The sequence below is a fragment of the Chlamydotis macqueenii genome, chromosome 14, assembly GCF_036417535.1.
Source record: "Chlamydotis macqueenii isolate bChlMac1 chromosome 14, bChlMac1.mat, whole genome shotgun sequence".
In the NCBI taxonomy this organism is placed as follows: domain Eukaryota; kingdom Metazoa; phylum Chordata; class Aves; order Otidiformes; family Otididae; genus Chlamydotis; species Chlamydotis macqueenii.
In genome coordinates, this window is record NC_141569.1 from 19,239,137 (window position 1) to 19,254,944 (window position 15,808).

General features: G+C 49.2%; 2 protein-coding genes across 5 annotated transcripts in view; one reads left to right on the top strand and one right to left on the bottom strand.

Moving 5' to 3' along the window:
* Nucleotides 1-801: 801 nt before the first annotated feature.
* On the top strand, nt 802-4,443 carry SOWAHA (sosondowah ankyrin repeat domain family member A). The gene has a single exon (XM_086758975.1). It carries the CDS (start codon nt 920-922, stop codon nt 2,252-2,254), a length of 1,335 nt encoding a protein of 444 aa, XP_086615101.1. The 5' UTR covers nt 802-919; the 3' UTR covers nt 2,255-4,443.
* An 8,342-nt stretch (nt 4,444-12,785) lies between these two features.
* Nucleotides 12,786-15,808, bottom strand: part of SHROOM1 (shroom family member 1) — a 45,905-nt gene continuing 42,882 nt past the window's right edge. For all 4 annotated transcript variants that reach the window (XM_086758819.1, XM_086758816.1, XM_086758817.1 and 1 more), the window contains 2 exons: nt 14,442-14,714; nt 12,786-13,559 (listed from right to left, as the gene is read on the bottom strand). In XM_086758819.1, the coding sequence (XP_086614945.1) occupies nt 13,305-13,559; nt 14,442-14,714 (528 nt within the window). In that variant the 3' untranslated portion in view covers nt 12,786-13,304. The remainder of the gene's footprint in view (nt 13,560-14,441; nt 14,715-15,808) is intronic.

A 15,808-nucleotide genomic window follows, 5' to 3' on the forward strand; every position in this document is an offset into this window, starting at 1 on the left:
TCCCTCCAGGAGGTCTTCAGTCCTACTCCTTCGCCTGGGGAAAGGCATTTGTCTGGATTTTTTTTTTTCCTTGTAGAATAGAGAACAATAACAATGTTAAATGCTTCAGTAGAAGTAATTGATATGGCAGCAGAGGCGGCTTCTCTCTTTATAAAAAGAGCATTCTCTTCTGCAGGTGTACGCAAATAGATGCCGGCAAGTTGTAAAGATTTAATCATTTATACAGATACATGTATGTACATTGTAGATGCAAGGCGGATAAGAGACATATAGAGAACAGGTGTAATAATACATAATATCACATAGAGCTGAATATATGTCAAAAACCTGACCCATCCACCTGGCTTCTGACATATTTTGAGGCACAAGACTCTACCCAGAAGAATCGCAGCTCCCGCAGAACACCAGAGGCTTCTCGGAGCACACAGACCTGACTTTGCAGAGTGATTTCTACCCAAAGCTGCACCGCTTATTTGCTACCGAGACAAAAGAACCCCATGGTTTTGGGAAGTTGGCAGAGGGGTAAATCCACTGAGGGGTCCCCGGAGGGCCGGTACACTCGTGACCTCACCGCACGCGTCTCCTCGGGCTGGGAGGCATTACCGCACCGACGGAAACGCCACCGCGCCGGGCCAGGCCACCCCCTTCCCGCCCGGCCCCTCACCGGTTCCGGGGCCCGCGGGGCCGCTTCCCCCGCAGCGCCGCCCCGCGGGAGGAGACAGGCGCCGGGGCCGCTCCGCTCCCTCAGACGGAGGCGGGGCGGGGTGGCCCGATCACCTCCGCGGGAGCGGCCGCCGCAGGTGCCTCCCGCCTGCAGATCCCGCCGAGCCCCTGAGGGCGGGCAGGGCGGACGGACGGGCTCCTTCCCTCCCTCCCTCCCTCCCTCCGCCGCGGCTCCAGCACCACCTGTGGCGGCGGGATGGCGGAGCTCGACATCAGCCCGGCGGCCGTGCTGAGCTTCCTGCGGGAGCGCGGCGGCTGGGTGCGCAACGCCGAGCTGGTGAGCACCTTCCGGCCGCTGCTGGAGGCCGGCGGGGACGGGGCGGCGCGGGCGGAGCGGCGGGAGCAGTTCAAGGCGGCGGTGAACGCCGTGGCGGTGGTGAAGGAGCGCGACGGCGCCAAGTTCGTCGTTCTGAGGCGGGAGCTGCGTCCCGCCCCGCCGCCGGGGGGCGCCCTGGTGCCGGCGGGCGATGGCGGCGTCCCCGACCCCAGCGGGCGGCTCTCGCCGTCCCCCCCCGAGGAGCTGCCGTCGCCGCGGGCCGTCTCCGAGCTGCGGGGCCTCTTCCAGGGTGGTGGCGGCGGGGTGCCCCTGCCCAGCGGTGGGACGTCCCGGAGGGAGCCGCTCGCCAAGCCCTGCATGCTGCCGGTGCGCTGTGTGCCACCTCCTGCCGCCGCCGCCGCCGCCCCGGGCCCGCCTGAGGAGCCAGGGTCCCCCTTGTCACCCCCGTCGCTGGAGGAGGAGGCTGGGTCCCGCTCGCCCGGCCTGCGGCGGGGGCCCAAGACCCATCGGTCCAGTGAGGAGACGGCGGCGGTGCCCTTGGAGGAGGCTGAGCACCAGTGGCTGGTGATGGCGGCCGGCGGGCAATGGACCCAGCAGCTCCACGGGCTGCTGCTGGGTGACGCCAGCTTGGCAGCCCGCAGGGACTTCATCTCAGGCTTCACCGCCCTGCACTGGGCCGCCAAGAGCGGCAACTGCGACATGGTGACAAATATCATCAGAGCAGCCGAGAAAGGGGGGACCCGCATCAACGTGGACGCCAGGTCGCACGGCGGCTACACTGCGCTCCACCTGGCCGCCATACACGGCCAGGAGAAGATCATCACCATGCTGGTCTACAGCTACCACGCCAAGACCGACCTGAGGGACTACAGCGGGAAGAAGCCGCACCAGTACTTAAAGGAAGGGGCCTCCTCTGCAGTCAGGCGCTTGCTGGGGGACCCCAGCCTTCCCCACAACACGGAGCCCTCTGTGCCCATCAAGAAGACCACAAAGCTTGCAGCTTCGATCTTGAGCTCCACTAGCACTTTCCTGGGGGTGATATCCGATGACATGGCTTTCTACGATCTCACCAAAGGTTTAAGGAAGCCCTCGTCCTTAAACAAGCTCCTGGCTGCCACTACGGGCCCTCGGAGGAAGCCAAAGACCAGAGGGGGCTTCCCTTCGTATTCCTCCCTCTCCGAGGTAATGGAGGAGGAGGAAGAGGAGGTCGTTGTGAAACGCAGACCTGTTTCTGAGCTGTTCTTTGGCCACTAGCCTCTGCCTTCTTGGGATGAAAATTGTTTGATAACGTGACTGGGGTCTCTGTTTTCTCTCGCGGAAGCAGCTTGGATTTCTTCTCTCCGTGTCTGTCTTTTTGGATGTTTAACTAAACCAGTGATGGGGTCTGGCTCCAAAGGCCGCTGGTTGAAACCCAGCCCACAGACGCCTGTGGAAAGGGAGCTGCCCAGGGTGTGTTGTAAACGCCGCGTGCACCGTCGTGCCGATACAGCGGTGGAGACCGCAGACTTTATACCTGATGGTTGAAAAACTGAAACAGCCTCTGTGTGTGTAGACAGGTTAAAATGCTTAAGGTACAGCCGCCTTGACCTGTGTTCCCCGGCTGGAGAGCAAAAGTAAGGTAACGAGTTGCATATTCTACACTGTGAACAGCGAGCTGGTAGCTGGCTACTTGAACACGGCTTGTGATATAGCAGGCTTAAATCATTAGAGGAAAGATGCATAGTTTTCTATGATGTTTCTGATTATTTTGGTAATAGAAGAGGAATATTTCTATTTAAAAAAAATTGTGTACTTTTTCAAAACAAAGTTTCTCACTATCAGAAATACTAACATAACAGTCTCAATTGTTGCCTAAAGGATTTTATTAGATGAAAAGGTTTGAAAAAATAAAAACCCAGCCCTCAGCACTCAAGTCACCGTGACCTGTCTACCTCAGTTTGAAAGCTAGGTTAGCATTTTTCATTTTTTGGTTCTCTTCCTGAAAGACTTCTTGACACAATGGTACTAACCACGTGTCTCGATGATACAGTGAACATTTAAACTTGACTATAGTCCAGTCATTTAATCAATAAAAGCCTTGTTGATATGTGATATTGATTGAAAAACTGAACTGAAAAACTGGGAATCTGATCCTGCAGAGTTTCTGAGTAGCTAACTGGAAACAAAGTTAGGCTGTACATCTGATTCTTTTTATTTAAAACTTGGCCCTTTATTTTGACCTATTTACAATAAATATTTATAAAAATTGGGCTGTATGTTATGTTAGGTGTTTCATGATAGAATGTCTGCATGACCTCTTAAAGCAATGTTTGTCTCTACAGCATGAATCATTGCCCTAAAACTCACTCTTCTTCTTCTTTTATGTTATAAACATAATTGTTCTATGTATAGAACTACACCTAGCTCCAAAAGCATGCTAACTGCAGATTAAGTAAGACATTTACAGTGAGATGATTATTTTTTTAATTACTATTTGGTTAATGTGAAGAGGCAGAGCTAAGAACAGACACTGCCTGACTCCTGGGGCCAGTCTGCTAAACCATTATGTTTTCAATAAAAAAGTGGCTAAAACCCCTGTATAATTCAGAGGGGACGAAGGTGATGGCAATATTGCGCTTGCTCTGCTTTTCAGCCCCATCAGGTGTTTCTGTTTCCGTGCTGAAACACTTGTTTGCATGCTTTACCTTTCTTTCCAAGTCAGTGACTTCAGGAATGTTTTTTTTTTCAGCCTTGAATTAAGCCTAGTACTTCTAATTGGCTGTAATTGGCTTCTCTCAAGCGCTGGGCAAAGAATGCTGTAGGACTGCGCTGAAAGTAGAGGCACTGCCCTCTTTTTACTTTAAAACGTTCTCCCTGGAGTCGGTGACACTTGTGAGTGTAATCAAGCGATTGCGGAGGGGTCTGATCCACCTCCTCTCAGAAGAGACTGGATTATTCTGCAGCAGTCTGCTTCCGTATTGAACTAATTAAGTTGTTAAGCAAACGTTAATGATCAAGCACCTCATGACTTCTATATCTGGAGTAGGGTTTAAAAAAAAAAAAAAAAAAATCCTATTTGCTCCATAGCTGCTGGGGTGACCATTGACCAGCACGGTCATTTGAAACCTTGATTGGTGCTCACAGAGTTCCAGGAAGAAGAAGTCTGTCGCTCTGTTTTAAAAATATTTCCGAGTTTACTGATATTGATCACTTTTTTTTCCTGTAGTTCCTGAAGCCACAGAAGCACACTTACGTGTTTGTGTTGTGTCTGAGGCACATGCAGGATTGATGCTGCCTCAGAAAAGTGTTTTGTTTCTGTGTGAATTGGAAACACGCTCCAGTTTGGCTCCATCTTACTGGGAAGTTTGTTCATGAGTTATGGATATATGCTCGTTAATAGTTCAAATCACATAGCTGAATTTTTAGCGCTAATTCTGAGTAAAACCTACTTGAATTGGAGGCAAGGTTCAAGGATGAAGTGGTTTCTGTTTAGAAAAAAACCAACCCACTAACCTGTAAAGTGTGGCTATGACTTCACTGTGAGGAAAGCAGGGAAAAGGTTGCGTTGCTCCTGTATTGTGTCCAAGGAAAAGCAAGAAGTCACGGCTCAGATAACACTTCATTGCACCACGTATCATGGAGGAAATTCTGCACTACTCCTTCCTCGGAGGCATCCCAGCGCTGAGCTGGTGTGACAGAAAAACGCCCAGCGACAGCAGCAGAGCCCTCGTCCCTGCAGCGTTCCCCGGGGAGGTGCTCCAAGGCTGGGCAGGAAGGTTGCGACACGAAGGTGGGGAGCTTGCAAGGTCGGGTGCTGTGGGTGGGGTGGGCCAGGCTCTGCCAACAAGTTTGTGCCGTGACTCAGCTCATTCCTCCTCCTTGTTGAGCAGATTAAGGAAAAGATAGTGTTTGGGCAGGCTGGGGTTCATATAGGCAGTGCGGTACCGCTTCAGGGGCAAAGAAATAGCGGCAGGTATTGAGGATGCGCTGCTGTCATCTTACAAAAATACATATCCCCTTTAGATTGAAGCAAAACCAGTCTGTCAGCCTTTCTGGGTTTTGGTTTCCTGTGTTGCTGTTTGCACTCTGGAAGGGGCACTGTAGGACGCTCATGGGGGTGTGTGTCTTCCTGGCAGAGACTAGGCTAGGACTGTTTTATGAATCCCTCAGCTCCATAGATTCTCCTTAATTTCACTGTGTCAAGCCCGAATGTGGCCGAACACAGTAGGGTTTTCACGTGAATGAATGAGAGCTGTGAAGTTCAGCCAGGATGCTTCCCTAAGTGACAGCTGAGAGGAGGAGTGTGGCTCCCATCAGCGTGCTGGCCTGGGGCAGAACCTCTGGCCCAGCCCAGAGGCAGGAGTCGCTTTCTCCATCATCAAAGCTGATTGCAGGCAAGGATAAAAACAAAAAAACCTAGCCCCCCAGGCTCTGCTCCTTCCCATGGCGATGAGTGGTGGGGGGAGGCTGGTAGCTGCAGAAAGCTGGAGATGGAAAGTGTGGGTAAGGCACAGGACCAGGATTCTGGAGCTCAGGGTTGCATTTTGCCTTTGTTACTAGCCTGCCTACTTGCCACATCTCCGTTTTCCTGCTATAAAATGGAGATAATCACCTTGGTCACTTATTTAAAGCACGCAGTTAGTACTGATACTCCAAATCAAAATCAAGATAATTTTTGTAGGCCTGTAGGTAGCATGAGCAGTGTCATCTGCAACTTGTGAATGCTGTGCATTCAGTGGAGTGCCTAAGCAAATAAAACTGGCTCAGATTTTAGTTCAGCAGCAGCAGAGATCAGCAAAACTAACGTTTGACCCTGGCTCAGCTCACCTTTCTAAAGATAACTCTGTTCATCCATTCCCCTGCACATTTTGTTCTGAGGAGTATCAGCTCAAACAAGCTTTGAGGTTTGCAAGCAAGCTTGAGGCCGCGTTTCCATACAAAGGGCCAGACTTTGCCCTCCCGGATGCGGCTGTTTGAGCAGCGTGAGGCAGTGCCGTCGTGGTCAGGCTCAAACAGATTTTTGGCTGTCTCCGTTCCCATCTGAGTGCTGCACAGAAATACCTGCTCTACGAAAGCCCCGAGAAATACCACTCCTGCACCGCGAAGGAGACTTTACGAGATTTCAGCTTCATCACCAAACCAAGGTCCAGCAGAAGAGTCACTGAATAGCTCCAACAGACCCAAGAGGAGTTGCAACCACCAGCTGAAGGGAGAGGAGGCCTTTTGAGACCATCCCCTAATTCCACACTGCTCATCCCTTCTCCTTCCACTCCGCACGTTTCCACCACCGTGACCTACATTCCTGCAATGCATTTGCCTCCTGATTTGCATGTTAATCTGAGTAAAATGGCAACATGGCAGTTTTTGCTCTTTCCAGCGATTTGTACTAATGTGGGACCCTCCAAATTAAGAGGCTGTTAGCAGGGACTTGGCCGGCACGTAGCACGGCCACGAACAGCACCGCGTTTGTTTGTTGCAGGGGGAGAACAGGGACAGAGCAGGACGACACAGATCAAAAGCTCTGCATGGTAATGAGGAACATTCATTTTCCATTCCAGTTCCAAGGTTTATTTCACTAATTTATAAGACAATGCAAATCATTAAGGACATGTAGCCCTTATACTGCGAGTGCAACCCCAAACTGAACCATCTCCAACTGCTGCTCGTTGAGCAATGGTGGCTGGTCACCCGCTGGCCCTTTTGGAGTGAACTGCCGGAAGAGTCCCATCAAGAGACACTTTTCAGTGGTGATGCCGTTGCCTGCAGTAAGACAGCGTCCTTGCCAAATAACCTAGACTAGTTCAAGAAAAGCATTTAGAGATAGATAAACTGCCTTACCAAACCCATTCCACTGATCAACACCTGTAAAGATTTCTAAACCAGACCTGCTGTAGAAGCGCCTGGTGCAGCCTATGTCAGAAGCAGTTTTGGTCCTACGTGCTGCCCCTGAAAGGAACATTAAAAAAAAAAAAAAAAAACCACAACGAAAAGGAAAAAAAAAAAAAAAAGAAAAAAGCCAATTGCACCGCAAAGCATTTTTGGGTAAATTTTGTATCAAGAAATGCCTCTGGTAGAAGTGCAGATTATACAGGGGAAAGACTGTTTCTCTGTGTAGAACTCACACCATTCCGCACGTGGAATGAAACACGCCAGGCCATACGATTTTCTGGCCAATCTGAGTCTATCTCCCCAGTACAGGGGCTGGGACAGGATTTGCCGCAGCAGCTCTGCCGGTGACACCTCCTAAGCTAGCCCGAGCCTTCGCGACTTCTCTGAGAACACACAGGACGTGCAGACAGAGCTGCACCCAGTCGCTTGTCTCCTGAGCCCCCACCTCACATCTCACACCCCCATCATTTCACCACAGTCTCTTCGTCCCGTTTGAATTGGCCGCTGCAGGACGCTTCCTTTTGCCAACTGACTTGAGGCAGCCACAGCCAAGAGTTCACGCGTCTGTGCTTTATCAGGCTTGAAGCAAAGCACAGATACGAAGGGTCTGTGGCGGTGATAACGCTGCGCTTGGGCCCTGCTCACGATGTTGGGCTGCGTGCTGAAAGTGTTCTCAAGGCAAGGCGCTGCACGGACCCCACCAGCACAGATGGGCTGGGAACGCTCCGGCCTGGCTGCAGGGCTGCTGGCCGCGCAGGGTTTGCTGGGCCTTCGCAAAGCGCTGCGAATCGGAATCTTTTCAGCTCAGCACGTTCAGGTTCTTTTGGTTGGTTTTTTGTTTGTTTGTTTGTTTTTAATGAGTACTGTGATGAATAAAAAGTTCAGTCTTAAAATTGAAACAATAATCTGCCTCTGAGCCCATGCAAAATAGATCTGTACTGTTAACACTAGCATAACTTTATTATATCTTTTCCCCTTTCTGTGAAGAAAAAACTAGGGATGCGCGCAAGAAATACTATGCTGGCAGCGTCCCGCCTTCCCTGCCTGGGTAGGGCTTTGCTCTGCCTTTGCCCCAGGTCGAGCATTGTTCTTTTTCTTCATCTCAGAGCACAAGTTTCCAGCCAAAGCAAACCACTGTTTCCCAGGAGGAATTCCTTTCATCCTGTTTCCTCCCTCCACCTCCATCCCCATCAGCTGGGACTCTCCACGGAAGGTAAGGAAGCCCAGCAGAGAGCACAGCTGGCACGGGGGGTTCACTGCTGACACAAACCAAGCAGCCTTCATTTTCACGGAATAGAACACACCACCTGAATGCACAAGGCCTGGACACAAGGTGGTGGTATCAGGGTGCCAGGCCTCGCTAAGATTCACTGGTACAGTCACAAAGACACACTGCAGTGGTACAGACAGACTTTCTCACCATGTTTTTTGTGTTGTATTGTCCTCCACCGCTCTCCTGCGGTAGTGTCCTCCTTTGCAGCAAAACACGACAGCTCCACGTCAGGATCGGGTCAGCTCAGGGCCAGACCAGCTCGCTCCTCTCCGAGCAGCCATCCGTCCGTCCATGCACCTCCGCTCGTTGTTAGACTTTCCCCCATCAGCGAGGGTCCCTCAGACCTGTTTTTCTCCTACCCCAGCTCCTGTTTCGTGCTATGACGTTGGGTGACACTGAACGCATGCTCAGGAGGGAGCAGCTGGACGCCAGGAAGGGGTGCTGGAACCACCAGCCATCCCATCGGGAGCTGGCACAGGAGGGATTGTTTCACAAGTGGTTCTTCTTGAGGTAGTTCGGGGTGTTCTTGTTCTTAGATCGTGGGCCACCAGAAAGACACCTGTCCCTTTACGCACATTTTTAGAAGTGTCTCTTATTCTCTCAATCAAGATTATCAGTTCAGCCCATATTTTCTCTCCATGGATTTATCTATGAGATGACTCAGCTTCAACGCTCATGCGACATTTAAGAGTCTCTCTGATAACCTTTAATGCCTCTCTTCATTTAGCAGTGAAATTCATCTGCTGCTTCTTGAGAGCATTTTGTGAAACCCAGAGGTTGCGTGACTCCTACAGCCTGATTATTCTTTAATGTATATGTGGGCTCCCTTCAGGTGCAGAAGATTAGCTTTGCCATGCTGCTCTGAGCTTATTTTAAAAATTTTATTCAGATGGTTGCCATGAATTCCCAAAGCAGAGAGAACATCCTTCTACTTATTAAATGCAGCTCTCAAAAGACCAAATATATCTTTCACAGAGTACATTTACACTAGCCCCTGCACCCCTCCATTCCTTAATTAGCTCCACATGTAAGAGTCCCACAGCGTAACACCCCGGTGAAGAAAGAGAGGCCTGGGTTTAAAAAAAAAAATTTTTAAAAATTTAAATCCTTCAGTTTAGTGCCCAAGAGGCTGAAACAGCAGCTCCTGATCCAGCAGTGACTCTCACACATTGCAGTGGGTGTTAAATAAAATCTAAATGAGCCGCTACTTAAATCCCCGCAGCTGCTGCCAAGGCACTGTCGGACAGGCAGGATGCACGGTCCGCTTCCGCTGAGCACTCGCTCCGTCCCACACCTGTAACCCTTGCTCACCTCTCTGGCTCTAGGCAGTAAGAGGTATCTTTTTATCCTGAAATCAGGCCCAGCTGCTTTTGCTTAGCAGAACATAAGCTACTGCAGCTTCTTCCCCCACACCGCTTGCGCGTGGATGGCCAAATGAGTTACGGAGATCGTTTCTGGAATCCCAGCCGCTGGCACCCCGCTGGGGAGATCCAGGCTCCCGCATTTTGCCTGTTTCACCTTCTTCGACACTATTATTTTGCTTCCTCCTGGATGCGGCTGTAATTAATCCACACAGACACCCCACTGCAGTCCTCTCGTGGCGGTGGGGGCCGGTTACCTTCCACCTGGGACGTTACGGCAGCAGCAGGCTGCAACAGGAGACTCCCAAGCATTCCTGTTCGCGCTGCCTACGGCTGGGCAGCAGCGGGGATTTCCTGCCTGCTCTCCCCAGAGGGTCAGGCAGCGCGGAGGTCCTTCATTCCTTGCATTCCCCCGGCACACGCACACCTGACTTGGCGTTAAAAGCAGCTCGGCAGGTCCCAGCACTGGTGAATCGCTAAGGCCCTGCGGCCCCTGGGAGCCAACAGCTCTCCAGGGCTCTGGGAGCAGCTGGGAAGAAGAGCAGGCTCCCCTGGTCTAACACGTACTGGGGGACACAACTCTGTGTCACTGCTGGAGAAGTCGCAAACGGAAGGCTAGTGAGTGATATTAATGGTAATGACAACGCAACCCGTCTTTTTTCCCCATGTAGAATTCAAAAGCAGGTACTTAAACCATTTCTTGACTTCAGCCTGTACTTGTAAAGACTACAGCTGACTGGAGCAGAGGGGGACGCTTGCCATGTGTAAAACTGGCTGAGCTGCAGGATTATTTAAGGTCCCCCACACTGGGACGGGTCCTGCAAGCCCCACAAACCTCAGTTTGCAAACTCTACTTCAGAGATGGAATTTTAAGTAAATAATATAAACCCATGTGAAGACAAGAAGATCACCCAGAGGATGAGGATGCCACCTGCCTGACGCGGTCCTCTCTCCCAGCAGCTCTGAAGTAAAGAGCCTTGGCCTCTCTACAGTAAGTTCTTGGCCAGCACGTGCCACCTCAGTGCTGCTCCACGCTGCCAAAAGGCGATGCGAGCGCATCTGTAAGAACAGAGCATCCCTGTCTCCTGCAGGTAACGGCTGTGATTCTGTGCAACCAAAGGGCCCACCACCAGTCTCCGAGGTACACAGGGCTGCTCCTAGCTATCAGAAAGGACCCTCTGTGAAGCTCTTGAGATGGGATCAGACTAAATCATTGTTTGCATTTGCACATAAAACCGATTTTTAAAAGCCCACATCTTAGTATGTCGGTGTGCCAGGAATGCTGCACGTGACTTAGTCCAGCATGAACTACCATCATTACCTTGGGCTTGGCCCTGGTAATAAATCGATAACAAATAATCAGTATCAAAATCGAGACCCACCTGATGATCCAGACCTGCTGGTGCTTTGGAAAGGGGGTTTCTGCTTGCCAGCAAAAAAGTTTCAATGTCATCGCTGCATCCATTTTTCACTTTGCCTGAAATTCAGTTCCAACAAAGTAACAAGGAGCACAGATATGTGACTTTCTGGAAAACAGACTAAAAGTTATTTCTAATTATTGCTCTTTGAAGCATACCTTTGAATGCCAGCTGGCAGGAGCAGCGATCATCCTTCCGATGACACAAAAGACCAAAAAGAGAAGAGAAACTACACAGGGCAGACCCATTCTTTCCCTTAAAGGCAAGTATTAGCTTCAATTATCAAACATTTATTTCCAACCAGGTGGATTTGCCTCAGCTAGGACTAATAACAACAATAATAATTAATAGAGTGCACCTTCAAGCCAGGCTTCTCAAAGAGTGCAAACAGTTCATTTAACATTGCTCGTGTTTTTTAAGGCCATTTTCAGAAGGCAGCTTTCAGATGTACATAGTAAAAGCCTGTATTTGTGGCCTTTTGAAAGCCACTGAGCAGATCTGCTCACAGATCTACGGAGCCTGGCCATTTTCCCCCACGCGTTAAGGCAATAACCACAGCACACACGGCAGCTTGGGCACCGCGCTCCTGGAGTTACTGGTGTCCACAGTGTTCAAGCACGATCTATTTTGTTGAGATCACTGGAACAAGACGTTAATATTCACAAAACTACTCTTTGCTATATACCATCCCTTTGCACACTTTGTTTCAAACATATTTACTGATAGCTGGTACACATCATAAAACTGACTGCTGACGCCAACTCTTCACGGCCTTACGCAGGGTACATCGCACTAGGTTGTTACCTTGAAATGTGAGCAGGGCTACAGATACGAGCACTTCTGCATAAATATGCAAAGTTAGAACAGAACAATGCTGCTTTGTTGGAGTCTGGGCAGCACCTGATGATACATTTGTTTGTTCTGAAGACAAATACAGAGTGTTGGCAAGTTATCCTTAACAAACATCACTCGTGCAGAACGCATACAGCAATCTGCTTTTCGTACACTGTCATTTCTTTATCAGTTCATTCACGTTGCCCACTGGGTAAACTCAGCTGAAGAATGTGACCTGAGGTAAAACGAACCCAAACCATGAATTTAAACCCATGTTGATTCCCCATCCTGGGTGGTCATGTGTTTGTTGACAGCTCACACAATCCCAAAGGAGAAGATGCCTCAGGAACGGGACAGCTTCTCTCAGCGGTGGTGTCGATCGTTACTGTAGCCAGGACACATACCACCAGCAAAACACTTCCTCGTACAGCCTGCCACCGTGGAACAATGAAAATCTGTCTTGCCTGTGGAAGAAACCTGACTTAGATTAGTAGCCACCTTATTCACGGTCTAGGTATGCAGCTCAGATGGAATATTCCTCTCACTGAATGCTTAAAAACAAACAAATAAAAAACCCCACACACTCAGATTTTAAATATAGCAACATCACTGGTTTGACTCAATGCACAACATTAGTTTAAAAGATTTTTGCCAAGGGATTTATGTAAAGCCTCCTTGAAACTGAATAATCTCCTCCACTCGTCCCACCTACCTCACTCTGCGGCAGAGCTTTCCCCCCACGTTCAGCGCTTCTTGTGCACGCTGACAATTGAAAACTACCTAAACCCAAACCCCGGAGGAGCCGCTGGAAAAATAAACACTTTGAAAGCAGAGCAAGGACTTTGCAAATGACTGTGCAGGAATAAGCTCGGAGTTTATCATTCCCAAAAGTGTTCATTTAAGTCAGCATCACCGGTTGTCTCTTTCTGCCAGTCTATGCCAATGCAGATCACCCTTTTTTTTTTCTGCCACTACTGAACAGCCTGCTGGGATTACGCAGAGCCAGGAGAGACTCATGGATGGCAACTGCCAAGAAAGGAAATAATTATTTTCTTCCACCATAGTGTATTTTTAGTGTGTCATACATACAAACAGTAGAAACGGGTACAGGAGTTTCACTGAAATGGTCCATAACATTTCCTATGGCTTTGTGCAATCTCCAACTCAAAGCTGAACACCCACATAATTTTTCCTTTCAAACACTCAGCCCACCCACAAGAGGAAAATATTTGTGTCATTCTTTTATTGAGATTTTGTCAATCTGGAAACAGATGGACAGACAACAAGAAGGGGAAATACATGCCAAGTTAATAGGAGCAACACATCCTATCAGTCACTTCCAAAACGCGGTCTGCTACCTGCTGTCAGAGGTTGCCAGCTGGCCTGTCCAAAGGGGAAGGCACGTCCAGCGTGTGCCCGGAGCATCCAAGCACTTGTCGATACCGTGGCGCTAACAGGATGGCAAGAATCCACCAAACTGAGCACGTGGGGATTTCCAGGGAAACGTCACAAGTTACAGTGTGTAAAAACAAACGGTCTGTTGGTGGGTATTAGAGGGGGATGCTTTTCTCAAGATTTTTTAATTGTTCTTCAAAAAACTTAATCTGCTCTTCGAGGTCCTTCTGCTCGATGAGCAAGGAGGTCTTGACTTGAACAAAGCGTCGGTAGTCCTGGAGCTGCTGATCAGTCAGGTACTTGGCAAGGATGCCAGAGACCACTCTTTCCCTACGGTCTAGATTCTCTTTCAGGTCCTTTGCATCTTCCCGCTGTCTAGACAAGAGCTTGTGCCGTTCGTTCAGCGATTGCTAATAGGATGAAAAAACAAAGCAGCACACTGTGAAAACGCATCGTTCCTGGCAGACTATAGATCTTCATTTGGAAGCCACAGTCGATTTAATTTAATTACTTCCTCTTGTGGGCTTTGTGTTCCACATGAGTTTTTTCTTGATTGAATTACTCAGTCTTGTGGCTTGTAAGGTAAAGACACCCAGTAAAACCCATCAAAGCTCACTTCTTCGATGCTGCCCTCAGGGAAAAAATCAATGTACTTAACATTCTGGTAATTTGAGAGTATCCTGTATCCGTCTTCATTCAATCAGAAGCTCTTTAAGGCACGTATCTTTGTATTTTGTGAGTGGCGTGTGGCCAGAGTGCTAAAATTGCAGTGACTGGGAGATGGTTGTAAAAATGCTGGCACATACCAGCATACTTTATGAGCATGTTTTTCAAAATCTTGAATAAATGCTTTTAATGTATTTACTATGAAGAGTACAAATGTAAAACAAAGACACAGCAACCCTCCACCAACCGCAAAGCCAAAGTCAGTGTGAATTACTGCTCAGAATTATTCACGTTAACAGGACCGACATTTTGGAGCGGGTGGATCCTGATTCTCCATCTCAGGCTGCATGGCAGGGCGCTCTCAGTGCCTTTCTGTGCGTGAACTACAACAAACCTCTAGAGCCATGGTCGGTACAGCACAGCTCCAGGAAATCCCAGCTTTTTTGACTTTTTCTAACTCAACGCCCATTGCATGGCAGCAAACACCGCCTGGGCAGTGGCTGGGGGGGATTTCATCTATAATTTACAGCATTTGTTTAGAGCTGCCGGACAAATGAGGCCAGCACAACCCCCCCTGGAAAGAAGTGAACAAAACAAATTAAACATCCTGCTCACTTGTCACTCACCTTCTCCTCAGCATCCGTATTGCCATCCACCCTCCTCATGGCATTTTGCACTCGGGCAAGGCGGCTGGACAGGCAGAGCAAGAGGCTCACAACCTTCTCCAGGTCACCGATGAACATCATGTAGCGCTCAAACTCATTGGGCTTGCAGATGTCCCGCACCGTTGCCTCCAGCTCCTCACCGCGCTCGGCACACTGCCTGGCTTCGGAGAGGACGAGCTCCCTTTCCTCCCACAGAGTCTGCAGCTTTGACCGGAGGCTGGAGATGAGTTCCAGCTGCAAAGGGAGGGAAAAAAAAAAAAAAAAAAAGTCATAGGAAGGTGTTATTGCCAAAGAGAATCCATATAATTTCTAGAGAATGGATTTTCCTTACATCTTTGCCAAATTTTGGACTTTTAAAATAATTTTAAGCTCTAGAAAAGAAAAAGAAAAACGCTGTACTTCATTCTCCAACTCTGAAAGGCAAATTACGGGTAATCGCCTTAACTGGTAATATAATCCCTAGCTCAGAGAGCTTCCCCTCAGAAGTGAGCTACAATAAAGATTACAACGTGATTACACGCGGTTATGCTCTAAGACACGAGCATGAACTCGCAGCTCTATTACCAAGCTTTACAAGAACTGACGGGAATTTCATTTATAACATTTGCGGAAAAAGTCAGTTCCACGGGTGATTCAAGCAAGCCACAGCGCCTGGGTAGCAAAGCAAGCGGAGGAAGCTGGTTTATACGGAAATGTTGATACAGAAGAGGCCCCGGACCGGAGCAGAGCAACCCCATCAGCTTTTCTTGGAAACCCACCAATGCCACGGTGAACGGGAGCAGCAGTTAGACAGCGGGTGATGAAGAATATCGCCATGTGCATACCAGGAGGAGCTTTGGGAAGGCAGATTGGCGCTACCTGGGATGAAGCATGGCCAGGTTTCTATATCGGAAAAAACCATCTAATTCTTCATAGCTACATATTGCCCTTCCAAGCTGCCATTTTTCTATCGTAGTCCAGCCATGTCCAAGCTACCCCAATTCCCTGCACGTATGGAAAGGAACAGGGCACTGTAGTCCACAGGAACTAGTGCCAGTTCTCTCAGAGTAAAAAAATATTTCTTATTTAGGCTGCCAATTGTAACGAATTTTATGGATTTTGAGACCAGATTTGAGCATTACATTGTGAGTCAGCTGCTGCGCAGGAGCTGGCCTTGTGAGGAAGTGTCTAACCAACCCCGTGTGCTTGTTCTAGGTACAACCCATCCCCGATGACCTGCGGAAGAGCAGTGTGTGGGAGGAGAGATCTGAATCCAACCAGGCAGGATTCAGATATCACCATTTATAATCAATACGCCAGATTGCCAAGACTTCACCTTACTGGCAAAA